The 25,912-nt window shown below is 55.7% G+C and overlaps 7 protein-coding genes across 7 annotated transcripts; 2 read left to right on the forward strand and 5 right to left on the reverse strand.

Moving 5' to 3' along the window:
- Positions 1-170: 170 nt before the first annotated feature.
- On the forward strand, positions 171-3,031 carry KVR01_005393 (uncharacterized protein). The gene is made up of 5 exons (XM_044794845.1): positions 171-331; positions 409-1,076; positions 1,175-1,287; positions 1,364-1,857; positions 1,922-3,031. Exons 2-5 carry the CDS (start codon positions 913-915, stop codon positions 2,057-2,059), a joined length of 909 nt encoding a protein of 302 aa, XP_044645838.1. The 5' UTR covers positions 171-331; positions 409-912; the 3' UTR covers positions 2,060-3,031.
- KVR01_004958 (uncharacterized protein) lies at positions 2,582-5,203 on the reverse strand. Its single transcript, XM_044783230.1, has 2 exons — positions 4,882-5,203; positions 2,582-4,815 (listed from the first exon to the last, which is right to left on the reverse strand). The coding sequence occupies exons 1-2, from the start codon at positions 4,955-4,957 to the stop codon at positions 3,560-3,562; spliced, it is 1,332 nt and encodes a 443-aa protein (XP_044645403.1). The 5' UTR covers positions 4,958-5,203; the 3' UTR covers positions 2,582-3,559.
- Positions 5,204-5,505: 302 nt separating this feature from the next.
- Positions 5,506-7,924, reverse strand: KVR01_005335 (uncharacterized protein; the record flags this gene model as incomplete). The annotated part of the gene is made up of 2 exons (XM_044786716.1): positions 7,479-7,924; positions 5,506-7,417 (listed from the first exon to the last, which is right to left on the reverse strand). The coding sequence occupies exons 1-2, from the start codon at positions 7,856-7,858 to the stop codon at positions 5,506-5,508; spliced, it is 2,292 nt and encodes a 763-aa protein (XP_044645780.1). The 5' UTR covers positions 7,859-7,924.
- A 2,886-nt stretch (positions 7,925-10,810) lies between these two features.
- On the forward strand, positions 10,811-17,003 carry KVR01_005230 (uncharacterized protein). The gene is made up of 2 exons (XM_044786469.1): positions 10,811-11,795; positions 11,848-17,003. The coding sequence occupies exons 1-2, from the start codon at positions 10,878-10,880 to the stop codon at positions 13,471-13,473; spliced, it is 2,544 nt and encodes an 847-aa protein (XP_044645675.1). The 5' UTR covers positions 10,811-10,877; the 3' UTR covers positions 13,474-17,003.
- On the reverse strand, positions 13,972-15,376 carry KVR01_005725 (uncharacterized protein; the record flags this gene model as incomplete). Its single annotated transcript, XM_044790098.1, has 2 exons — positions 13,972-15,138; positions 15,218-15,376. The coding sequence occupies 2 exons, from the start codon at positions 15,374-15,376 to the stop codon at positions 13,972-13,974; spliced, it is 1,326 nt and encodes a 441-aa protein (XP_044646170.1).
- A 618-nt stretch (positions 17,004-17,621) lies between the features above and the next one.
- KVR01_005684 (uncharacterized protein) lies at positions 17,622-18,848 on the reverse strand (the record flags this gene model as incomplete). Its single annotated transcript, XM_044782507.1, has 2 exons — positions 17,622-18,371; positions 18,828-18,848. The coding sequence occupies 2 exons, from the start codon at positions 18,846-18,848 to the stop codon at positions 17,622-17,624; spliced, it is 771 nt and encodes a 256-aa protein (XP_044646129.1).
- Positions 18,849-23,178: 4,330 nt separating this feature from the next.
- KVR01_005587 (uncharacterized protein) lies at positions 23,179-25,064 on the reverse strand. Its single transcript, XM_044791099.1, has 3 exons — positions 24,840-25,064; positions 24,373-24,785; positions 23,179-24,318 (listed from the first exon to the last, which is right to left on the reverse strand). Exons 1-3 carry the CDS (start codon positions 25,006-25,008, stop codon positions 23,347-23,349), a joined length of 1,554 nt encoding a protein of 517 aa, XP_044646032.1. The 5' UTR covers positions 25,009-25,064; the 3' UTR covers positions 23,179-23,346.
- Between the last annotated feature and the right edge of the window lie 848 nt (positions 25,065-25,912).

Genomic DNA, 25,912 nt, shown 5'->3' on the forward strand with positions numbered 1-25,912 from the left:
AGATGCAGTCGACTGCGGTGCGTGTGCATTAGTAGTAAGCCTGAATGGTCCGCCTAAATGGTCCATGAATATACGAGGCGTCAGACCAGTGCAGGACGCTTTGATCTATAGCTCAATGCTGATAGCGTCGACCATGAGCTGGCCTCTTCACCCAGAACTGGGTTGGCCAGCTGCCGTCGGCGGCATGTCACCGAGGGTCGCTCGATGCCGACAGCAGCCCCAGAATACAGAGTTACTCAGGCACAGAGGTCCCACGACCCACGGCCCACGAACCCCACCTTTTGCTTGGGGGGGGGGGGGCAGAGCTACTGCGCGTGCAGTACAACAATAGGTATGGATCGCTAGTGGTTGTGCGGGTGGGCCCACGGTTCCGGCTAACGAACAACCTTCTGTGGCCATCTGGCCTAGTCCCTGGCGGCCCGCCATCCCAAGCTACCCACCCAACCACCTAGGCAAGCTTCGGCTTTGAATTGGAAAGGACAAGGTGTCGTTAATCCACACAGCGTTCAGTGACCCTCGCCTCGGACTTCAACACCTACTTCTCCGCCTCGACAGCTCACCACACACAACACCATCGCCAGAGACAGTCTCTCTCTCTGTCCTTCCACCTCCCTCGCCGCCAGGGTCAAGTCCAGTCCATCTCACTCACGGGCTGATCGGTTGCCTTCATTGATAAACTGCATCTTTTTTATTCTTCGCCTTCAGCATCGCAGCCCAGACTGGGTCTTGCCTGTGTCCACACGTCATCCAGCTTTCCTTTTCCTCGAGCTCGTCTCCCGGACTGCCGCGACGCCTCTCCTGCGTCCGTAACACGACCACGACGGCCTGTCGCACCAGCAGGTCTACTTCGAGGAAACAACCTCCCTTGTCTTCTGTGGGATCAAAGGAAACGAAATCGGGGAGCCTTTCGAGATGGCCACAATGCGAGGAAATGCAGGGGGCTACGGCATGGGAGCACCAAGCTATGGCGGCATCAACAACAGCCCCTCAGAGGGCGGCAACGCTCTGGACGCCATCAGGCAACAGACCAGCAAGATTGAGGACATGCTCGACTCTGTTGCCGAGCCAGTGAAGCCGTACGTCAACCCCACCCGGAGACCACGGACACTGCCGCCAGCCGCCACAGGTCGGCAGGCCCTGAAGCTGTGGATCACTTACTGACAGTCAACCACAGTTACATGCCCGCCATCGGCCGATTCCTCATCGTCGTGACGTTCCTCGAGGATGCCCTGCGCATAATAACACAATGGAGCGACCAGATCCTCTACCTGCACGACTATCGCCACAGTACGCACATGCCCAATCCTGCAGGGGCTGGGAGTTTCTATCTTTGGTAACGTCTTACTAACGTCATGTGCGACAGTTCCAAATGGCCTGACCCATCTCTTCCTCATCGTCAACGTCCTCGCAATGGTTGCTTGCTCCACGCTCGTCATTGCCCGCCGCCACTCCGAATATGCCGTCGCCGGCCTCATCGGCGTTGTTGTTACCCAGGCTCTTGGCTATGGCCTGATCTTCGACCTGAACTTCTTCCTGCGCAACCTGTCTGTCATGGGTGGTCTTCTGATGGTTCTGTCCGACTCATGGGTTCGTAAGACAAAGGCCTTCGCTGGCCTGCCCCAGATCGAGGAGAAGGACCGCAAGATGTACTTCCAGTTCGCCGGTCGCGTCCTCCTCATCTTCCTCTTCGTCGGCTTCGTGTTCAGTGGACAGTGGTCCATCTGGAGGGTCATGGTCTCCGTCATCGGTCTGATCGCTTGCGTCATGGTTGTGGTCGGATTCAAGGCAAAGTGGAGCGCCACGCTGCTTGTTTTCATCCTGAGTGTCTTCAATGTTCTGGTGAACAACTTCTGGACTGTAAGTTGCGCGATCCGCTCCCGTCCCCCAAGAGACAAGAGAAGTACTGACAGGGGTCACACAGCTTCACGAGCACCACCCCCACAAGGACTTCGCAAAGTATGACTTCTTCCAGATCCTCTCGATCGTTGGCGGTCTCCTGCTCCTGGTCAACAGTGGGCCAGGCCAGTTCAGCATTGACGAGAAGAAGAAGGTATACTAGGCCCATAAAGGCATTGGGCAGTAACTGCTGGGGCGGAGACGCCATTTTAGGAGTGGAAAATCGTGCGGGATGTTGGGGTCTCATGGGATGAACCAGTGTGTAGCGATCCGCTTCTTCGAGCACGGCAAGTTTATGGGAATGCATCCCCCCCCCAAGAGGCGTTTTATGGGTTGAGTGGGCAGAATCAATACTTCCGTGCATAGTTGTCAAGATTCAATCTACGCTCTGAGGTGTGAGGTTGCCATTGCCGCGTCGAAGAGAGGGTCCCCGCATTTTGTCACGCGCCCTCCCTCTCGTCGCGCTGCATAAACTCATACTCATCGCTAGAGGGCCCACTGCACGTATACGGCAAACCAGAGTTTGCCAGAGCGACAGAGACGAGGAAACTCTAGAGCACGAATTTATGTGTGTATGTAGTGGCGCCTATGGTAGAAGGTGCCATCTCGTGAAGGAGCGCCTTCGAGCAACGTGATTTAGCATGCTTAAGGCGATTTAGTTGCATAGACCACATTCAGTGCGGCGCAAATAAAGTAGCTTGTATTATCAGCTTGTCCCCCACGCCCTGTTAGCGAATCATTTCCTGCATGGAGCAATTTACTTGGTTTGCCGACGCACGTGGACTATATACTCAGACTTTATCGTACATTGGCCTCTCCTGCCAGGCAGCGACCAGATATCAGTTTGTATCGTATCGACAACCACCAGAGCACATGAAAGATGCCAGCTCAGCGAGCTCCAGGGCTGCCTCATGCGTGTCTACTGTCTCATGCAATGTATGACCACATCCCAGCGCCACCAAATCTTAGGTCCTGAGCAAGGCTGAGCGTGGTTTGCGATCATCTTGGCCCAGCTAATGAGCACATCGCGCGGCCAACTCCAGATAACCTCCTGGTCTGGCAGCCTCAGAACTATCTCAGGAGCGCACCGCTTCCTCTGTCTGCATGCCGACACAGCAGCGTCCTCCAGGGTTCACAGCAGCGTCCTCCAGGGTTCACAGCTGAATCCCTGACCCAGGGTTTTCTTCGGGCATCTTTGGTCGCGCATAACCGTCGACAGTGGCTGTTGGCCCAAAGGTCGCGATCTGGGTCGAGATGTGAGCCATAGCGTCTTTGGGCCCGGGTTGGCTCGACGAGTTGGACATCTGCGCGAAGGTTGATATCTCTTTTCGGCCACTGCCGCCTTTGGGCCGGAAGCTGAGTCCTCGTGATGATGGTAGCGACACCTTGGACAACCTGCCTGCAGGGGCATATGGATCATTCGCGACCCCTGAGCATCGGCAATCCCGAAAGCTGTTAGGGCGACGATAGATCCAATACTCTCGATTTCACGCTACTAGGCGTGGTTCGTACCCGGGGCGGGCGAGGGCTGGCAGATCACGCAGAGCAGGTAGAGATGGCTCGAGGAATAAAGAACCACTAGGTCGGTCATAGGCTTTCCGGACTTCGAGAAGCAGGGCGATCCTCATATCTTGTCGAGATGTCTCGATGGGGTGTGCCGATTTCAAGGAATGTCCAACGAGGCTATCGCATCCTTCGCGAGCTGGATTATCCTCTTGCATTGTGGCTCCTCGAGGCGCGAATGCTGCGCATGCTTGCCCAAGGGGCCCGTCGGCCCCGCCAAACCGGCCTCCAGCAGGGCATCGACCTCGGCGTGGCGGGCACTGCTCCTCTCCTCGAGCTGGACGACGATGTCCTTGAGGCCCACCTGCGTGAAGCGCAAGGTGTCGCTGCCCGGTCCCTCAGGCCGGCAGTTGATGCCGTAGACGTCGACTTTGAGCAGGGCGCGGATGGTGAGGCGCCACATGGCGGGCTCGAGCATGACGTCGTCGTAATGGTGGTGGGCATTGCCGCACATGGCCTCGTCGGAGCCGAGCCGGCCCCACATGCCTCCGTACGCGCGCAGCGAGAAGCGCAGCTGGCGGCGCTCACAGATGGCGCGCGCTGTCTCGATCTCGATCATGTCGACGATCCGGCGGTACGCGTCGACGACGGAGGGGAACAGCGCGCCGAGGACCATCATGTTCTGGAACGACGACATCGAGATGGTCATGCTCTCCGTCAGCGGCGGGCAGCACACTTTGCAATGGGCGTTCTCGTGAGCTGCCCGGGTGGCCCGCCGGGCGGCCCGGATTGCAGGTTCGACCTCGGTGGGGAGGTTATTCAGGGAATCAAGGGCGAGATACAGGCCCGCGAGGCAGCCGCAGCTTGCTTGCGAGGGCGTCGTGGACGCGTTGGTATTCTCAGGGGTAGATGCGCCGTGTGATGACAGGCTAGGCGTGCCGAAGCTGAGGGCCGCGCTTGTGTCGCTGTTTCCCGCCGAGCCCGAAGGTGGGTGATGGTTGTCGAAGTCGATATCGAAGCTCCAGATGTCCCTTTCCACTGGGTTCGGCTTGGGCTGCCACTCTTGTGCGTGGAAAGGCTGGGTCGAGACAAAGTCCGGGCCCAGCAGGTCCAACAAGCCGGCATCAGAAGTACCGGTAATGTGCAAGCTCGGATCTACGAATGACGACGGGTCAAGATCCATCGGCACGTCCGGCCCGCGTATCGCAGACGTATCTGATGTAGTAGCGGACGAATCCGGCGGGGCCGGAGCACTTATTGATACCGAAGTCGCCTGATTGGCACTTGCACCGTCGCCATTGGGCTTCTTCCTCGGCCTGCCCATCTGCTTCTGGGCAGAGTAGTGGCAGACAATGCCCTCTCTCTTGCAGCGAGAACATCCATCTGTCTCCTTGGTACAAGCCAGTTTGCGAGACCCTACAATGATGTCAGAAAAAGAGTTCGTGGAACACAAAGATACGAGTGGGAGAATGGGGGACCAACGGCACTCATCACAGGCTCGATGCTTGACTGGGCTTGGCCCGCCCTCGGTTGGGGGCTGATTCGTCGTCGTACTCATGATACACTATTGTGGGCCCGCCCGAAACAGCAATACACAGTCCCCGCAGGAGAGTTTGCAATGAAGGTTGAACTAATAAATAATGGGTCTTTGGACATGAGTGTTTGTGAGTATATATGACTGGCTCCTGACCAGCCCAGCGTGTCGGGTCACCAGGCTACATTGCAGATATGTAAGCTGCGAGGGGCCGGTTTCTTGGCGGCAGGCCGCGGAGCACTCGGCGGCCCGTGCCTTCAAATGTTGTGCGTACCCCTGAAGTAGCCTATTTGGTGTGCAGTGACTGTAATCCCAATTGGAGGTACTTGGGCTGAAATTATTTAAGGCTATAAATGAGACCTCACCTGGGCTTCACGGCATAAGGGCTTGGAGTTTGCACCAAATAGTGTGGATTTCATGAGTAGGTCTGCCGAAGGAAGAAAAGAACAAGGGAAGGCTGCCGCTCAGGCTTCAGGGCGAGGGGTGATGATGGCAGCCTTATCGATAAGGGGCAGGCATAGCCGTGCTATGCATGTGCTACATCTTTGGTGTCAAAAGACAAATCAACTCTCTTATAAGCCCCACTGCTTTACCCATCTCTCCATCATACTTCCACTGATAGGGCCAAGCCCACCCAACGTGGTCGAATGCTGCACCGTGTTCTCAGTATCCAAATGAATACTCTTGCCTCCAACCAGGCTCTCGTAGAAGTCAAGGATCTTCACAGCAGGATTCAAAGTCAGGTTGTCTGTCTTGGGAGCACTCTCGCGCAACGCTGCCACCCATGACTCCAACGGGACGACCTTGACTCCACCGAGTATCTCAGCAATGACGGGGACTAGCTCCTCCCACCTCGTCGGCCTTGGGTTGACCACGTGGTACACCCTCGCCCTGTTCACGCTGGCCGGGTCTAGAGGGACGCGCCGAAGCTGCTGCTCGTCACCCAGGAAACCCAAGCCGAGCTCGACGACGATCCGGCCCAAGGCGTCGACGGGGACCCAATCCACGTGGACGTCCGCTCCGCCGCCCACCAGCGACCTCGGGAGCAACCCCAGGTGCTTCGAGCTCGCCACCAGGCTGGGAACCCATTCCTGCCTCGGCCAGCCGCTCTCGCTCTTACCAGACACGGGCACGCTCGGCCCCGCGATCTGGCCGACACGGCAGATCGCGGTAGGGACGCCTGCCGTCTGGGCCACGGCGTCGAGGATACGCTCCGCCACCAGCTTGGACTGGCAGTACCCGCTACGCTGGGAGGCATGCCAGTCCTCTACCACCACCTCGGGGACTGAGGTCGAAGTGGTGGTGTTGCTGGTGGTGTTTTGAGTCGGCCACTCGGCGACTGCGCCGATGCTCGAGATGAACATGACGCCCGCACCGAATCGCGAGTGCGCCGCGAGGTCGACGAGTCGGCGGACCGCGCCAACGTGGCTGGCGAAGGCGGCCAAGGGCAGGTTGAAGTCGACCTGCCACGCGTTGTGCACGATCAGTGTGACTTTGCTGAGGAGCTGCTTGTACTCCTGGACAGGCAGGCCGAGGTACGGTCTGGACAGGTCTGCTCCGCCAAGGCAAGTGACCTTGTCAGCATGTAGCGGCGCGAGTCCCTTTGCTGCCTGCGACTTTGACTGTCTCTCGAAGCTCTCGGTTCCGCGGTTGAGGCAGTATATGTGGGCTACATCAGACCTTGCGATTAAAGAGTCGAGGATATAGGATCCCAGCGAGCCCGTCGAGCCAGTTAGGAGGACGCATGCCTTGCCTGGTTCTTGCGGCTCAGGAGCCCGAGTGTTTATCGGCAGTTCGGCGGTGTGCAGGTCGTAGAGGATCTGCATTTTCTCCTCGTCCGCTTCTGGCGCCATTTCGGGGGCTTTCTGACCTTCGCAAAGTGCCTCAATCAGAGATATGAGGGCCTCAAGGGTAGGGTGGCGGTACACCAGAGAAGCTTGCATAGCTGCTGGCTTCCCGAGGCCCACCAGATACTTGTTGGTTTCCTTGACAATCGCAGTCACCTGGAGTGAATCCAGCCCCAAATCGAAAAGATTCGCGTCTGCAGGGACACAGGCGCTGTCGATATCGGTGGTTCTGGTGATTATGCTTCTGGCAGCTTCCTTTGCATCTGAGTACTGCCCAACACCAAGTCCAGCGGTAGTGGTTGCGCCGCTGGCCCCATATAAAGCCTCGAGCTCCGTAACATAGAGGTCCAGGGCTGCCTGACGTATGACGGTGCCTTTTCCCGCACGTGGCAAAGGTCTGTCCGCGGTCGTGAACAGCACCATGTCGCGATGGAGGCGTCCGTGGGATGGGCTCTCCTTGTTTGCTTTCTCCACGGTGTGCCATATGTCCTCCAACAGCTTCTCACGCTCGGTGTCATCTTTGGGGGGCTCGGTGGTCTCGACCAACAGGCTCGACTGGAAGCGTCCGGCGCCACCAATCACCGCGCCTTTTACGGCAGGGTGTGATTGTATGATGGTCTCCATGTCCACGGGATTGCTAAAACGCGTTCTGGTTAGCTGGGACTAAAAAGAGAAAAAAAAGACATTTCAAGACTAACAGCTTTTCGCCAGTAGAGAAGACAATTATATCATCTGCCCGGCCTCGATACAGCCACAGGCCCTCCTTGGTAGGGTGCTTGGAGTAGAGATCTTTCATAGGCCACTCTTGCAGATCCGGGAAAGTCCCGAAGACACCCTGGTACAACTGCAATTCTGGTTTGCGTGGTATGATGTGCTCGTACAAGTTGTCAGAGACTTGGCGGTATTCATGCCCCAAAACAGGGCTGAGCTTCATGTACTGCCAGTCCTCTGGCTCGAGTAGCTCGTGCGGCATGACTCCAGCTTCCGTTGTGCCCAGCACATTCAGCAGAATCGTCTTGGAGCTGATGAGATCTCCAATTGGCTTCGGCATTGAGCCGCCTCCCTGCGAGAACATCATCAATATATGTGTTATGAGAGCGAGGCCGGGTCGAGGACCACAGGCCACCCAGTGCTTGCTCGAGGGTGGGTAAAATGCAGGTTGGGACATAAAATCGCGGAATGCATACCGTTGTCACATTTTTCAGTCGACGCAGATTGTCGAGATGATTGGGGTCCTTGGAAAGCTCTATGAGAGTGAAAGGTGCGACACAGCTTTCCTGAACGTTCCCATGCACATGGATTGCATTCACGACATCCGCGGAAGGTGGGAACGGACCAAGCACAATTGTGAAGCCCGCAAAGAGAGAGGCAGGCAACAGCATGGAGACCCCCGCGCAATGGAATAGTGGGAAACCAAGGTAAATCCGCCTGCCACTGCTTAGGCCCGGGAAGCAGGGCGAGTAGCCTAGGGATGGAGCACCGGTGAAGGCATCGAGGGCGGAATATGTTGCGTGAGTCTGGATGATGGGCTTCGGCATTCCTGTCGAACCGGAGGTGTGAAGTACGACCCAAGGGTCCAACCTTGCTTCTTCATATGTCTTCGTGTACGGATAGGACTCACTGGGCTGGTTCGGATTTGTCCAGTGGGCGACGGGAGGGCCACCCTCAAATTTCGTGCCGACTGGATCTGCTTGATTACGGGCAACGGGAAGCCAGAGAGTACAAGCATTATCCCACAGCTCGTTTTGTCCAGCAGTGACAGATGAGCGTCGAGGGTATTCCGAGGGGAGCTCAGAAGGAGCTTGTACCCTGCTTTAATTGAGGCCAGGATCTATTCATATTTCGCCTTAGTTTCTCCTCAGACACAAGGAACGAAGCGACACCGCCAGTTGGCACTGGAAACGAAGCCAACGTACTAGAATTGCATAAGCCACGTCCTGTGGTCCCATATAGAGCAGGGTGGGGAAGCCATTGCCGCGACCGAGTTCATTCTGTAAATGCCAGGCGCATCGGTCCACGGCTTGAGAAAAGGTGCGAGCATCTATATCCTCGAAACCATCCGCAGGATCTCTGGTTTTGGTTACAGAGAACAGAACTCGAGATGGATCATTGCGAGCAATTTCGTCTACCAGGGATGGCAGCAGACGACGGCCAAGGTTTGCATTAGGAGTTGGCGCCATTTTGAAGGTGTGCAACGACTCGAGGGGGTCAAGCATTAAGAGAGCTGGTGCTGATCTAAAAGCAATTTCGTACCATTTGATACAGACAGAATTTTGAAATCAGAATGAATTATCAACAAGGGCCGGCTTTTGAAAATAATGAGAGGGGGGCGCCGCGGGGTACTTAAATATGTTGCTCCCCTCGGTACTTAGGCAGCATCGAGCCTCGCCTCAAGGAACTTAGAAACCAACTAGCATAGAACAAGCACTGTGCAAAGAGCAGATTAAACCTCAATCATCTCATTATAATCCTTATAGTGTATAATACTACCTATAATATAATCTTTGTTAGTAAAAATATATTATTATAAAATTTTAAGATTAAAATTATTTTTTATTTTAAAATTTACTTTTTATAATTATAACTATTAAATTAAATAAATTTATAATTATTTAAATAAGTTTAAAACTTTTAAAAAAAATTATTAAAAAAGTACCACCTTTTTCACTTTCTTTAATTAGTATTTATAATTATTTTCCTTCAAATTATATAGAATATAGAGTATGTATTTCTGTTCTTACTATGTGGGACCCCGGGTCAATCCAAAGCACTGCCAACAGGCGGACCAGTCTCCCAAGTGGACTCTCGATGGGGTCACATCCTTTGAAGTCCCGCAGCCCCAGCTGCGCAGCGAGTCTGTTGGTGATAATTCTGTCGGCTGCATCGCCCGTTGGCCCACCGGGAGGCAAGCCGGTCGACTTGTGCTGGGTCCCAACCAACAACCTCCCGCTTTAGTTGCCATGATAGGCTTGGAAGAATCCAGGTCTGATGACTGGAATTTCCTCTCCAATTTTTTTTTCTAAACTGGAAAGGCGGCGTAGGTGAGTGCGCACAGCAGTACGCACGGCGTGTGACTAAGTTCTTTCCCTGACATGCGAATTTTGCCATGCCACCGGTCCATGCACCTAACCCTTGGCTTTGGTTGTTCTAAGTCTTTGGTCTCTTGCTTTCTCTCATCCACAGCATCGAGAATGGCCAGCATGGAAAACATTTCAGACCTTGAGGGCGGTATCAATTGCTAATGGAAGCGGCAAAGTGATCGCCTGTGCCGTCATATTCATAATTTTCTGTTTTTCCCCCTTGGTCTCATGCTTCTGGCCCGTCGTGCAGCGCTGCAGGGGAACTTCTTCGAAGACTGATTGATGGTGCCAGCATATCTTATGATGATGGGCCTCCGTGCCAACGTCACTTGCGGTATGTTCGCCCATCTCGCCCTCCATGCTTCAGGCCTGATCTAATGACGCGTCCTACTTGGGAGAAGTTGGGCAGCACCAAGGTTGGGTCTTGTTGCACAAGCCTGATGCACTGGTCCAACTGCCCTAGTCACTCTTCGCCACAGAGCTTATGTACGGCATGCTGAGTGCGACGAAAGAGAGGAGCATCCTCACTTAAAGTAACTAGAAACTTCATTTACTTAGCAAAATCTAGGTTTTTAGTCCTCTACCATAGAAAATCATAATTTAACTTCAATCACCTTTAATACTTAAGTACTACTATAAAAAAGTCTAGGTAATATCAAAGTACTACTACCCTATAGACCTTATTTATGACAGTACCTATAGAGACTATTATTAGGTACTTATCAAGTATAAGGGCTATAGTCTCTCTTTCTATATTGAACAGAAATTTAAGCTCCATCATGGCGGGACAGCAACGCAGAGTCGACGCAGAGACTCAACAAGCCCCGTGACGGTGTAAGTGGTGCCCTTGTCACCAAGCTAGCCTGATCTGGTCACCGCCTAGCCGCCAAGCCAAGGTACAGGCTGCGGCAGAAAAGGAAAAAAAGTTCCCAACCCTCTCTCGACTTAAGGTTTCTTGCAGGCAGTTCACGACTAGCGAATTTGAGGTCCCTACAGCAATTTGCTCCTACCTTGCGAATGAACGGCATCACCATGAGGCTGCGGTCCGGGATCAAAACCCCATCGGCCGATGGCGTGATTCCCCAGCCTGAGATCGTTGAATCACCCCGAAAGGCGCAGACCCCCAAGTCCAAAACCTCGGCGAAGACCAACGGGGCTTTGTCCAACAACACTGCGTCTCCCGCAAAGAGAGGTCGCCCCCCCAAGAACCGAGAACCGTCGCCACTCAAGCGGAAGGCAGCTTCGCCTGTGGATGATGCCAAGGAGGAACCCGAACAACAAGCTGAAGAGGGGGATTCTGACGGAGACGGGTTTGGAGACGCTCAACTAGAGGGCGCACTGTCCGCAAGCGAGGACGACTCAGACTACGAGCAATCTGGGGACGAGGCCGCTTCCGACGACGATGATGATGACGACGACGAGGGCTCCGAGGATCCAGATGAAGACGATGCGCTCCACAGCGACGATATACCCTCAGACGAAGATGAATCCTCCTTGAAAGTGCCACCATTGGAGCCCGGCCAGGAGCCCGGGCTCGACCCGCCCAACGCTAACCAAGAAGACGATGACCTCCGCAACTACCGCGTCGAGACTGATGCCAATGGGAACGAGAAATATGTCTACGATGAGATCGACCCAGTCTACGACTCGGACGACACCGATGCGAATGAGCCAGCCAACACCATTGGCAACATTGACCTCAAGTTCTATGACTCCTACCCACACATCGGCTACGATATCAATGGCAAGAAGATCATGCGTCCTGCCGCTGGCGAGGCCCTCGACGCCCTCCTGGACAGCATTGAGGTGCCCAAGGGATGGACTGGCCTCACGGATCCCGCCACCGGCAAGCCTTTGAACCTGAGCCGGGACGAGCTGGAGCTCATCAAGAAGATCCAAACAAATGAGCTCCCAGATGGCTACGATCCATATCCCGTACGTACTTACACCACGCAGAGGGCTCGAAGTGATTGCTAACCTTTCGCAGGAAATGGTCGAGTGGTTCACTAGCCATGAGGAAATCATGCCCCTTAGCGCCGCCCCGGAGCCGAAGCGCCGGTTCCTTCCTTCCAAGCACGAGCAGAAGAGGATAATGAAGTTGGTTCGTGCTATTAGGGAGGGTAGGATACTGCCGTACAAGCCGCCTGAGGAGCGCGAGGAAGAGGAAGAGGAGGAAGTGCACTTTGACCTGTGGAAGGACGAACAACCCAGAGATCCTCATGTCATGCATCTTCCTGCGCCGAAGCTTGCCCCACCAGGTTACGACCTCAGCTACAACCCTCCGCCCGAGTATCTGCCGACAGAGGAGGAGAGGAAAGCCTGGGAGGAGCAAGACCCTGAAGACCGCGAGAAAGAATATTTGCCCAGCAAGTACGACTCCTTGCGAAAGGTTCCCGGCTACGACATGTTCGTCAACGAGCGCTTCGAGCGATCCCTGGACCTATACCTTGCGCCCCGTGTGCGGAAAAACAAACTCAACATCGACCCGAACTCCCTCCTGCCCAAGCTACCAAAGCCGGAGGATCTCAAACCATTCCCCACAGTATGCCAAACGATCTTCCGGGGTCATGATGGCCGCGTGCGTACGCTGGCTGTGGACCCAAGCGGATGCTGGCTTGCGACTGGCGGTGACGATGGCACTGTAAGAGTCTGGGAGATCTTGACAGGACGACAGGTCTGGAGTGCCAGGCTCAGCAGTGACGAGGCTGTCAACGTGGTGAAATGGAGGCCTGCCAAGGACGCCTTCGTCCTAGCTGCAGCTTCTGAGGAGGACGTATACTTGATTGTACCACCTGTGGTTGATCCACAACTGGAGCAGGCGAGTCGGAACGTCCTGGACGCCGGATTTGGTTATGCGGCCAGTGGCAAGGCCTCCAACCCGGCGATCGACAAGACCAAAGAGCCAGCTGCGAAATGGGCGCGACCGGGCTCAAAGCTCGAGGATGAGGGCGTCCTTGTGAGGGTGACTGTGAGGTCGACAGTGAAGGGCATTGACTGGCACAGGCGTGGTGATCACTTCTGCACCGTCTCACCAACGGGCCAGAGGAGCTCGGTCGCCATTCACACCCTGTCGAAGCACCTCACACAGATCCCCTTCAGGAAGCTTTCCGGTCTTGCACAAGCAGCACACTTCCACCCCTCGCGGCCCCTCTTCTTCGTCGCCACACAGCGCATGATCCGCTGCTACGACCTGCAGAAGCTCGAGCTCGTCAAGACGGTCCAGCCCGGCGCGCGGTGGATCTCGTCGTTTGATATCCACTCGGGTGGTGATAACCTGATCGTTGGTTCGTACGACCGAAGACTGCTGTGGCACGACCTGGAGCTGTCGATGCGGCCGCACAAGACCATGCGCTTCCATCCCAAGGCCATCCGCGCGGTCAAGTACCACAGGGACCTACCGCTGTTCGCCGATGCTTCAGACGACGGCACGCTACAGATATTCCACGGCAAGGTTGTCACGGATCTGATGGAGAATGCAACTATCGTGCCGCTCAAGACGCTGAGCGGGCACAAGGTAGTCGCCTCGCTGGGAGTGATGGACGTTGATTGGCATCCGAGGGAGCCTTGGCTCTTCTCTGCTGGAAGTGACGGGACTGCCAGGCTCTGGATGTAGAGATTTGGTACTGCGGACAGGGAAAGAAAGAATATCAGAAGGGGAACCTGTAGAGTAGACACAAGGGGTCGCCGGGTGCCTGGGAGGATCACGTATGCGTGCATGGGCGTGGCGTTTGTGAGAGGACTGAGCCAAGAATACCAACAAGACAAAAAGTAATCGCCAGTGAGAGGCCACAGCCAACCGACTTCGTCCGTCAACGTTTTGTCGCGCTCCGATCCTAGGTCATTGGGCAACTCGTCGGTAAGCTAAACAAGCGTGTCATACCGACAACCAATGACTAGAAAACAACCAGAGGCTACATGCAGCTGAGGGCCCACCTGTGCGGCCTCAACTTGGGTGGTTGCGGCCGATGCATGGGCCATAAGACCTGAGGCCCAACCGTGACGTGGTCAGGCCGTGACCCGTCTTGCTGACCGACTCTGTATTATTCTCGACTTCTCCCCGGTTCTTTTCATTTATCCACACAAGACTTGTCGCCATCCTCACCCCCGCCACCTAAACCTCCTCATCGACACCGTCCCTGAACTTCTCAAACAGGCTCAGGTCCACGGCCTGCGCCATGGCCACGTACCCAGCCGGGTTGAGGTGCAGGTAATCCCCGCTGTCATAGAGCGGGCTCAGCATCGTCCCGTTGGCCGGGTCCCTCACGGCGGCATCAAAGTCCACGACGCCGTCGAAGCGGCCCGACGTCCGGATCCACGCGTTGACCCTCTGCCGCGTGACCTCCCGCGCCGGGTCGCTGTACGCCTGCACCGAGGCGTTGCCGCCGAACGGCGTGATCGTCGCCCCGAAGACGGGCAGGCCCCTGGCGTGGACGAGCCCGATGACCTGCGCGTACGCCGCGAGCAGCCTGTCGCCGACGGCCTGCTGCGCCGCCGCCGTCGCGGCCGCGGTGCCGATGTCGTTGACCCCCTCGAAGACCACCACGTAGCGCACCCCCGACTGCGCCAGCACGTCCCGGTCGATCCGCCCCAGGGCGTTGGGCCCCAGCCCGTCGGCGAGCACGCGGTTGCCGCCCGCGGCCTGGTTGACGACTGCCAGCCCACGCTGCAGCGCCGTCGCGTTGGCGGCCTGCAGCCGCCGCACCAGGTTGTCGGGCCACCGGTTGTTCTGGTCCGTCGTGCTCCCGCGCCCGTCCGTGATGCTGTCGCCCACGATGGCCACGGCGCCCGACGTCTCCGACGTGGGCAGGTACGCCTCCACCGCCGAGATGAAGTACCAGTGCGCGCTGCTCTGGGTCGCCGGGTCGGCCGAGAGGTCGGCCTCGCCCGTCTGGTTGCCCGGCGCGTAGAATGACGTCGTCCGGCTGCCTGGGTGGCCCGTGATGCTGTTTGTCGTCTGCCCCGAGGCCAGGTACAGGGAGATGGTCAGGACCTGCTGCGCCGTGACGGGGAAGTCGACCGGGTCCGAGATGATGCGTGCCCCGTTGGGGATGGTGAAGTTCGGCAGGCCGCCCGAGAAGGTGAGCGGCACCAGGGTCTCAGGCTTGACGGCTGACGTCCCGGCAGATCCGTTCAGGGGCAGCGCGATGGTGGCTGCTGAAATGGGCAGATCCGAGCCGCCGAAGACGTTCGAGATGACGAGACGGATCTTGGGGGCTGACTGCGTGAGGAAGATTGTCTGGCGGATGGTGGCATCTTGGAAGACCACGCCGGTGGCATTCTGTCCGAGTGGGTTAGCTTTTCTCACTGTCTGAGAGAGTTCAGAGCCAAAGCGTCGTCGAAGACGGAGAAGTACTTACATATGGCGCAGGAGGCAGGTTGGCCGGCTCGACGAGCTGGGGCATGGACCCCCAAATATCGACCCATTGGTTCTCTCTCTGCCTCTTGACGTATGCCGCTGTCCATGATTGGAACAGGAGGAGGGCCGCGAAGGCCACCCTGAATACCGAGCCAGCCATGGGAGATCTATACTGCAACACAACAACACCTCGGACGAATATCGAACAGGGAGAATGCGTGCAACATCACAGGGGCCGGCAGAGGAAATCCGGGGCCCCGGGTCAGTTTATACCACAGCACATACTTCCGCAAAGGCGTGTGCGAGCAAAGCATCATGACGAAGCTTAAATGACCCCGTCCCGGCATTATGGAAACAAAGTGTCATCTCGGGTACGAAATTAGGCTAAATGGGGCTGCGCAGGCCCAGAGTCGGTATACCCCTGAGAGCCTTGGAAGCTAAAGTGGGATCGTGGGGCGGTGGACGACGACATCGCGGAGATGATCTGCGGGGGTGGACAGGGAAAGCTCTGGGGCGGATGAGCATGGGTCAGACTTGGCTTTCGCCCCATCTTGAATTGGCTTCCCTGCACCCGAAGCTAAAGCAACCTTTCGCCCTCCCCGGGGAGAGTCTGTGTCCTCAAGTCTGTTGAGAACAGACCGTGATAGGGATGTCCTGGGCACGAATTCAGGGGTGATGGGTTGGAGAAAGTTGGAGAGAACTTCATCCCATTCCCTGACGGCTGAATGGGATGTTAACGCGTACCAAGCAGTCAAGATGACCTCAGCTGGAGGGGGAAAACACTCGCCTAGTTGTGGTTGCGGCCATGAGGTCACCATTCTCATTGTACCGCTCGTCCGGCCCAGCTTTGATGAGACTGACAGTCTGTCCCGAGATGCTAATAGGCGTGACGCGCCACAGGTTGCGTCTCATTTACTCAAGGCATGACGCTGAAGTTGGCAGGCTTACGATGTATATCGAGCGAGTGCCTGGAAAAAGACATGCAGGTTGAGATGTCGTCGTGGCAGTGTAACGAGAGAGCGTCCACATACATCGGCAACGACTAGCCGAATATTCCGACGAGACCAGTGGTGAACCACAAACGCGGCGGCCAGCGACGATGCCCTAGATGGATGAGACGTTCAGCTGGTTATTGGCACATATGATATCTGGTGCAAATATAGTCTGGCAGACTGGCACCAACCTAGCCCCGCCTTAGACAGAGCCTTATATCACACACCCGATCAGAAGAGCACCATGCGCAGGTCGATGACCCATTGCGGAGCCTGCCCAACGTCCACATCTTTCTTTGCATCTGGGTGGCACGACTTGGGCGGACGGCACAGCGAAAGTCATCCGGGCATATATGGAAGCTCACTGGTGAAGAGGCTTCGCAGGAGAAGAGGTGACTGTGGTTTTGTGATGAGCGATGAGCGATGAGCGATCATGTCGTTTTGCGGCGGCTTAACGACTGCACACTCAGGCTACCATCGGCACAATCGGGCGACAACACGTCAAGCCCCCCCCGAAACACCCCCTTCCACAAGGCTGGCTGTTGGCCTATGACACCAGCACCGAAAAATGCCCCGGGGTGATCGACCACATATTGGCGCTGCTATTGATTGCTTTCTTAGCTGTCATGATGCTAACTTCATTATCCTGGCTCACTAGTCTGGATGATCTCATATAGTGCCAGGACGGGGCGGCTCAAGCGCGCTTGGCTGGAAATGCGAATACCGGTCAGAAGAAATGGTCTTCTGCAATGCAGCTGCAGGCGATTTGTCGGATGGTTTTACTGCCGAAGGCGCAGGGTCGTCCAGTGTTCCTTGCACATTCGATGCCCGATGCCCAGAATCTCTGACATGCATTCGAAATCTGATTTTTTTTTGTTGCGGAACAAAATTTGGGTATCTTACATTTTTAGGTCATGGCTTTTGTGTTAATGATAATCCCCCACTTCTTGATACATGCTTGAGAAATAATGCAGAAATGTCCTGTCCCAGGGTCTTACAAGATGATCTGCTGTCCTCCAGCAGATGGAAACCCCTGCCTATATCTAAGTGACATATAACGGGCAAAAAAGAAAAAAAAGAAAAAGCAAATACCAATCGACTCAAAATCAAACAATGCCCTCCGACTCGTCAATTGCCGCACGCCGCAATAATGCGGGGAAATTGCAGAAAGAGAGTGCCGTCTCAACAGAAAATCTTGGAGAACACCATCCCCCCAGGTGTTCGTATAGATCAGGAAGCGGAGGGAACAACGAAAGGACAACCTGCTCAGAGGAGAAGGAACAAGGACGTGGGGGCAGTGGCGTGGGGTATGGCAAGTTCCGTCAGTGGCCAGAGACGGGCAAACAGTAAGCAAGCCGTACAGCGGGTGTACCCAGTTGCGGCACAGCGCCCTCAGCGACTTGGCCCCAATCTCTAGTCCTCGTCGAGTTCCATATCCGAGCCATAAGACTTGGTGAAGGGTGTCTGCTCGAACTGAGCCCCCATGGTCAGCGCGTCACGCCCAAAGCTCGAGGGCTGGGCCGGGATGAAAACGAAGTCCAGGCTGCCGCCGCTGCTGTAGCGGGTGGTGGCTCTCGCGAAAGGCATCCCGCCGGCCTGGTCGCAAATCACAGGAAGACGCAACCAGCCAAGATCGCCATTGACCCAGGCCTGGATATCTTTGACGAGCGCAGGAGTGTTGCTTGGGAAGAGATTCGCCTGAGTGAGGGGCTGGGACGGGCTGTCGTCCTCGGCGGGCGTGCCTGATTGTCGGTCACTGCTGACGTCCTTAGGAGTGCTGAATGTTCGACCCGTCGCCGTCGAATCAGCAGACTCCACCACCCTTGGATCGGAGGTGGGGTTGCCATCCAAAAGCTCGACGTTGTGTAACCCAAAACCAACAGTGGGGAGATGACTATTTGCTTGCGCCGACTCCAAGGCTAAGTCTGAACGAGCTTCATTGTTGATAATGATAGCAAGCTTTTTGGTTGACAATGCGTCGCATGCCTCGATCTGCTGTCTCGTCTTGTCGCAATGCAACGTTTCTTGAACCACGACCCAGGTACCACTCTGTTCCTCCTCAATGTAGGCAATATCTTTGTAGATCGGATCCATCTTGTGGGCGTCGGGAAAGACGATACCCGACCCGGTCGGGTGGGATAGTAATTGTGTGGCCAGGACAGACTGCTCGGTGTCAGCAAGCAACCGGCTTGGTGGTGACACTGGATCATAGAGCTCACTGTTTTGTGTCCACCCACGATATACCCGAATGATAAATGAGAGAAGTCGGAGCACCCAGTTCAGATCGGTAGAATATCGCCGGACGGGATGGGTGAGTGGTGAGTCAGGGAAGCGATTTGGGGTGTTGAGTTGCGAAGGCCTGAAAGGGTCGAACGTCAAGTACACTTGACGAAATAGCCACACTTGGATGGTGAAGGAGATATGAGGATGAACTAAATTGAAGGAAATATAGACAGAGAAGCCACGGCAGCCACCTAGAGTAGTCCAGTGGTTTTGGTTGTTGAGAGGTACGAGTGGAAAGGCTTTTCGGAAGGAAGCAGAGAGGCGATGGTAAAGAGTGGGGGATGGGGCGGCCTTGATATTTGAGGTGGGATAGTAACAGCTGCAAAGAAGACTTACCCACCGCCTGGCACCAAACATGATGCAGTGCAGGGTGGGGAAGGGAGAGCACAGCACTGCCACGGCGCAACTGGTACCTGTCCTCGACAGGCCCTCGAGGAGATGTTGATGTACCCGCCCGGGACACGTTGAAGGCATGCAGGAGGGCTTGGGCTTGGGCTCCCATGCCTAGCAGGCGACCCAGCCCAGTTACGTCCCCTTCAATTCGTAGTGACACTTCATGTGTCGCTCTCGTCCCGTAGACTAATTCGACCGGTGTGAAGAGAAGGTGGCCCGGATGGTGGGGCAGGGATTTGGCCTGTACCGTCGAGGCAGAGGGAAGAGGGCAGAATGAAATATCACTGGTGGCCGTGTTGCACCGACTAAAACGAACGCGTTTGTCTGCCCTCGTGCGTAGCGTGGTACGTAAGTAAGTACTGAGGAGGCCCGTTGGGGCGGCCATGTCGGTAGCTTGCACCTTGAGCTCGACGGGATGGCAGGACGGGCGTGGCCAAGACCTGACTTGCTCCGGGCAGGCTTGTTCCTGGATCCCCTTGCCATTGACGGTGAGGGTTGGTCGGAGCCTTTGCTGGGCGCACAAGCGTAATGTGGCATGTGTCCCAGTCTCGCCGTCCCGGAGAAGGAGTGAGACCTAGGCAAGTCCTAGACTCCACACAGCCGGCGATTCGGCCGTCGCAAGCCTCACCTTTGGTCCTGCATGGCCCTGTGCAATTTCACCTCTGCCCCTCGTCATGGCCACCCAAGTGAGAAAATTTTGCCTCTGGCAAACCAGGCTCGACGGAGAAGCCTCGAATCCCCGCACTTGAGCGGCGTGTGGATGTTGACGACGGTGGTTTGGTGGAGGGTGGACACGGTCGCGAGGCGCTGTTCCATGCAAAGTGGAGCGTTGTCTTGCCCAGGCTGCGGGAGCTTCATGGCTGCTAGTAGTATGTTGCACAGCTTCACGGAGTACTCCGTACACGCAGCCAGCCCTATGGGCTTGCTAGGGATTAGGTTTGGCTGCTGCGTCGCCCCCTTGAACCACATGTACGGAGTACCCAGGTACAGTACTGTGTACCTAGGTGTGTGGTGCACGATGCCAGGGCCTATCCTGCGTGTCAATCGCCTTGTGCCCACTTGTCTCCATGGGTGGTCCCCCGACCCTTGTCCAACCCACCAGGACAGGGGCTGAACAGGGCAGGCCAGTCAAGCCGCAGGATGAAATCGGCTGCAAAGGACAGTGAGCACCGAAGTAGGCTCCGTGACGACCTTTGTTGCTTGGAGGTGCCAAGGGCAACGTTCTGGGTCGGTGGCAGTCTGCAAAGAACACTCCTGGTACGAGTAACCTGTGGAGCTGCTTATTGATTGACCACACCTGTTTGGCACGGAATCAATGGCCATCGTTGCAGCATCAGCCGTGGGAGGGGTGTGGGTTCATTGAAGCGAAGCCACCACGAGAGAAAAAAAAGCAAGGTAGCCTGCATCCATGCAAACCGCTGCGGCCGCTGTGAGAAGCCAGGTGTTTGGGTACTTCCTGGTGGGCCCCCGAGCGGAACTTTAAATGCAGCCAGGTCGGGTAAGGTTCCGTGGCTGCTGTGACCTGGGTACGGCGCGGTAGGCAGGCAGGGTACGGTCCCGGCACAGGATGACACAGTGAGACACTGCTTGCCTGCTCGAGATAACCCACACATAGTCCCCGTTGGGCGTTGCAGTTGTCGAGATGGCAATATGAAAATCTCGTCGTACAAGTCATCCACACTATTTGTTCTGAAAACAGGGGCAGTGTGCCGGAGGGGATGACAGGGAGGGCTGGGATTTGGCCTGACTGGAGCTGTCCACCACGACCCCGGCTCATGGCCTGACGGTACATCCCAAAGTTGTGCAGCGTCAGAGGCATCTTCTGTCGGCAGAGACACTAGCGTGGAGGCGAGATTTTGGAAGGCCGTTGAACCTCACAGCTTCAACCAAGTCAACGGTGAATCTGCACGCCGGCAGGCCGGGCAGGCACTTGGCCATGGCTCCAGAAGCCTGAAGCCTGCGTGAGATGTCCCGAGTGAAGCATTGATCTGCCTGAAGATGTACAAGGGTCACAACGGCTCTGAAGCAGGCCTGATGCCAATCGTCCCTGATGCTGCTAACCGTCAGTCGTTCGCCGCTCGGCCAGGCTTTGCTGGAGGGTGGGCGGTTTGCCGAGCTTGGAACGTAAGCACTCTGGCAGGTCTGGTCGAGAGATGTTCTTACACTACTAGTGGCCGCGTAAGTCGTCCGGCCCACCTTTGATTAAACAGCCACCCCCCCCCGGTCCCAATCATCAACAGGTAGATTCGTTTGGTGCGACAACGCACGAGGCCAGATTTGGGGGCGGCCTGAACAACCTGAACGCCTCGAGGGACGATCACCAAGGTGGGCGTCAGTCGATCAGGATCCTGCTTGTCTGTCTGCCAGCCGGCACGGGCGGTCCGTCTTGTTTCTGGCTGGCAGGATTGCGCGTGGCAGGGGGGGACGGCACGGTTTTGGTCCCAGCCAACCGCTACCTGGGAAGATCAGCATGCGCCCAGCATCCTGGCTCGCCTGGTGCATTCGAAATGCACTAGAAGCACGCTAGAACGATCCCAGGCTGAGGACTGTGGGCCTGTGGCATCTGCACGACAGCGGGCCTGGCAGCCCTGGCAGGCCTGCCGTCATTGGAGCTGCGCCCCGTGCCAGTTGTCCACCTTTTGCCGGTCATGCGCAGCCCGCCCGCCCGCCAGCCCGTTTGCAGGTGCTTATCAACGCAGGCACGCAGGGGAGGCGGCGGGCGGTGTGACGGTGTGACGACGGCGCGAGATCTGCGCGAGTCCAGCTATTGCCAATCTTGATGTGGATCTCGTGCTCTTGATCCGGGCTCGACGGCGTGTTTGCCGGCCCAAGTCATCCGCAGAGCCTCATTGTTTCTTGTTGGGTTGAGGCGTGCAGGCTGGCAGGCAGGCGGCCGTTTCAGAGTGAGTCTGCTGAGTGGAAAAGTTGGTCCACCTGACACAATGATCAGCTTGGGTTGACCGGATTGACCAATGATACCCGTGGCCATTGGGTGGAAGGCTCGTATCCATGAAAAGTTGCATCACAGACTCGAACATGTGCGGTGCCCGGCTGTATTGTGTACTTGAGTGGTTTGTTTGTAAAATGTAGGTGCGAATGTGGTGTTGGCCCAGGCAAGAGAAGCTTGGTAAAATGGACCAAGACAGGGGAGCTCCTTGTGCGACAGACAGCCTGGCCGAGCCGCGAGCCCCGAGCTCTTCTGTGACCCACTGGCGCGTCAGCCCGTCAGGCGTATGGATGTTTCTACCGCGGCGGCAGCTAGACCCTGCCAGCCCTTGCCGTCAGGGATATGGCTGGGCTGAATGCAAACACCTGGGGATCTGAATTGGGTTGACGAGCCCCCCAGAAACGACTGCATAAAGCTTGAACGTAGTTGCCTCGACATTTAGCATGTCGTGAAACAGATGGTGTCATGGGCTTCAGCAGGCAGCAGACATACCTAATGTATTGGGGCGCACCAGGGACACATTCGAGATGCACGATACTTGGCCGGTAGATCTTCCACAACGTTTCCTGGCAAAAGGTCAGGCGCGGCAAAGTGATGAGCAAGGGTCACCGTCACCCTATCCTAAAAATATCAGTGTGTGATGGCTGGAATCGCACGCACATGGAACTTTGGCGGTGAAAAATTCGAGTAAAGCCTCTTCGTGATCGTGCCGTGAAACTGCACTTTGAGGGATCGCTTGGTCTAGCGGTTGCCAAAACGATTATGGTGGCACTATACACCGTCTTCAAGGCAGCTAGTGCAAGATATTAGAATTTCCCTGCCAATTTTCTAATTATCTTTTTTAAATAAATTCGACGAGTCGACCGAGCATGCTAGAGTCACGACCCAGTGTCAACATCAGCATCCTATTTTCGGAGGTCATTCCAAATTTACTGGAAAGCTGTATGTCTCGCAACAGCAAGATTTCTACATGCTCGTCCTGAAGTGACTCGAACATGCCTAGGTGGGTAGGCCACTGTCGAAATTGCACGGAATCACGCAAACCCTTTTGCATCACTGTGCACGGGTGCTGTGCGCCACCAGTCGGCTCCATTGCTGTCACTATTGATGAGATTTGGGGCGCCAATTCCTCACCCCTGTCCTTCTTAGTACATATAAGATAGGTGGGCAAAAAAATCATGAAGTCAGTTTAGTGCAGCGGACTGTACCGGTATTAGGAGGAGCTTGAACGGAAATGGCTCCATGCGGCAACTGTTATCTATCCTTAACCCACCCTGCTGTGTAATGAAGGCAGGAGACAGTCGATGCGGTAGTTAGAGTAAATTTATATCAGAGTCTCGGAGGGACTTTTTTCTTAATTTGAGGCTTCATTTGAAGAAAAGTCTAGAACAAAATCCCCGGCTTCCCTGGAGAGAAAATATGGAGCAAGCAGGGGACCTTGGCTCCCCCCTGATAGAAGAGAAGCTTTATGCATGGAAGAATCAAATATATAGCAGCCTACTAGGAATAACAAGATCACTCGACGTCCCTAGCAGCATCTATCTTGAATCCACCGGGCATCAAGTCAGTATAAACCCTGCCAGGGTCATACTTGTCCCTGATCGCCTTCAGCCTGTTCACACTCTCCTTTCCATACCTCTCAAACACATCCTGCCCGACATCCGCATCGTTGAGGTACAAATACCGGTTAGTGCCATTGATCGCCTTCAGCTGCTCCTCCATCGCTGCGTCCGCCGTGACAAGCCACTCCTCGATCTCGGCGTCGTCGGTGGCGTCGGACCAGGAGATGGACTGCTCGACCCAGAAGGCCGCCTCCTGCGGGATGTTCTGCGGCAGGCCTGCGGACTCGCGCGCCATCGTCGGCGTGACGGCGTTGAAGGCCAGGCCGGCAAAGAAGCCCGGCGCGCGGTCGGCGAGCCCGTTGGCCGCGAGCGTGTCGAAGAAGTTGTCGTGCACGATCCGTGCGGCCTCCTTGGTCGCCTTGCACGGCACCACGCGGAACTTCTGTCTGAACCCGTGGCCCGGGCCGCCGGCTTGGAAGGCCGGGCGCAGGAGCCTGGCGTTGTCGGCGAGTGTCTGGGGCTGGAGGGTCGAGGACTCGTTGACCGCTTTCAGGGTGGCTCCCGAGTAGAAATCGGCGAACGGCCCGGAGGTTGGCGCCGTGGTACCATTATAGAATAAGGTTGCTTCGTACGAGGGACTCGTGTAGTTCGGACCCCAGCGGATGACCGGTATGATCGCAGCCCCGGTGTCTTGATCACCGTTGTTGGCAAAGTTGACAAGAGTGTCGATGTAAGCATCTCGGGTCGCGTTGGGGTCGCCCTCGTAAACGGCATTTGCTACGAGGGGCGTTGGGGCGTAGAATGTTTGGAGGTCGAAGCGTGTGATCAAGGCGAAGGAGTTTCCTCCGCCGCCCAGGGCCCAGTGGAGATCGGCGTATTCGTTGTCGGCAGTGACGGTGGCGATGGTGCCGTCGGCTAGGACTGCCTGTCTTTGATGTCAGTGAGTGCAGTGCACATGTCCACGTGGTGAAGATATCACCTCATATGCCTTGATTTTCCCCTTGGACGCTCCGAGACCCAACTTGTAGCTGTAATAGCTAATACCTCCCCCAAGGAGTAGACCCGGGACACCAACAGGCGCTAGACGTCCTCCCACAACGGTCATGTTAGAACCGTCCATATACTCAAAGACATCGCCCCAGCGAGGGCCAGGTCCAACGGACATGGTCTCCTTGTCTTCAGATAGCTGAAGCGTGTTCAGGTTGGTACTAGAAATGAGAACACCAGTCGAATTGATATTTGCAGCGTCCGCTATCGGCATGTGGCCACCTCCACGCATGGAGAAGCGCGTGGATGTCTGGGAAAGAGTCTTGATGATCGAGGAGAGCTCATTTGCGCCCTTCGGCATCACGACACAGGCAGGGCTGAGCCAGGCGCCGGACGACCATGAAGCTACAATTTTTTAGCAGTCTGAATGGGCGTATTTGCATATTTTTGTGAGCATACCCTCATTCTCAGCTTTGTAACCTTCATCTTCAGGAAGTAGCGTGGCGTTGGGGAAGGTTTGTTTAAGAAGAGAGCATGCTTGGGAGGGATCTGACGGCTGACATGACGCGCTGGCTATTGCAAAGCCTGCAGCAGATGTGGAGAGAAGAAGATTGCGAAACACACCCATGATGAATTTCAAGAGCGAGCGATAGTGGGAGGTTTTATATTGTTAGTAGGGCGAGGGTGGCAATGAAACGAGAGGGTTTTTATGGGAACACTCCGGGCTATATATATGTATATGTTGTTGCTTTTGATTAAAATGACAAATCACATCGAGAATACCTCTCTACTACTTCCTATTCATGCATGTGTCTACGTAAGTACTCATTGCCGTATGGGCCCCGTGGGTGACGTGCATATTGGCCACTAGCCCGCAGAGTCTTCATGGTACACAACAGCAGGAAGGCTGTGTGAGGCAGTATTCAACGAATATCGAGCTAAACCTTTCACGGCTGAGTGTGAAGTGGTGCCTGTCCATATTGCCGCCCACAACATACCTGTTCCTGCAGTGGTTTGGAATATTGTGATACCGCACTCGTATGGTTGCAGTCAACATGCCAAGACCCTTGCTGCAAAGCCTAGCCCCTTGTAATCAATCCGCATTGTTTTTTTTATACACCACCTGTAGACTAATAACCAGGCAAGCACTCATTGTAGCTGTTGACCACCTAGTATGCAGTCGTTTTCGGGTCCATGCAAGTTTTGGGGTCCTCTCACAACAAAGCATATCCCTGCCCCACTTTCACCGCACATCAACATCGCTCTCGCGCTCGTATTTGATGTACGAGGCGATCGTCTCTAACCTATCCCCATCACAACCGCAGTCAAAAACGACGTCTGGACTTAGAAGAAGCTTTTCGAAATGAGCCGCTACAGCCTCAACTTGACCACGTCAACATCAACGAGGCTGAGCGAGTACTCGTGTAGCTGACGACGATGATAAATATAGACTACTCATATGTGCAAACTGCATCCGCTACGAGAGCGAGCCTGCTCGTGCTGTTTCTCGCTCACAAATGCGCATTGTTCTG

Source organism: Diaporthe batatas (assembly GCF_019321695.1).
Source record: "Diaporthe batatas strain CRI 302-4 chromosome Unknown Contig00005, whole genome shotgun sequence".
Lineage (NCBI taxonomy): Eukaryota > Fungi > Ascomycota > Sordariomycetes > Diaporthales > Diaporthaceae > Diaporthe > Diaporthe batatas.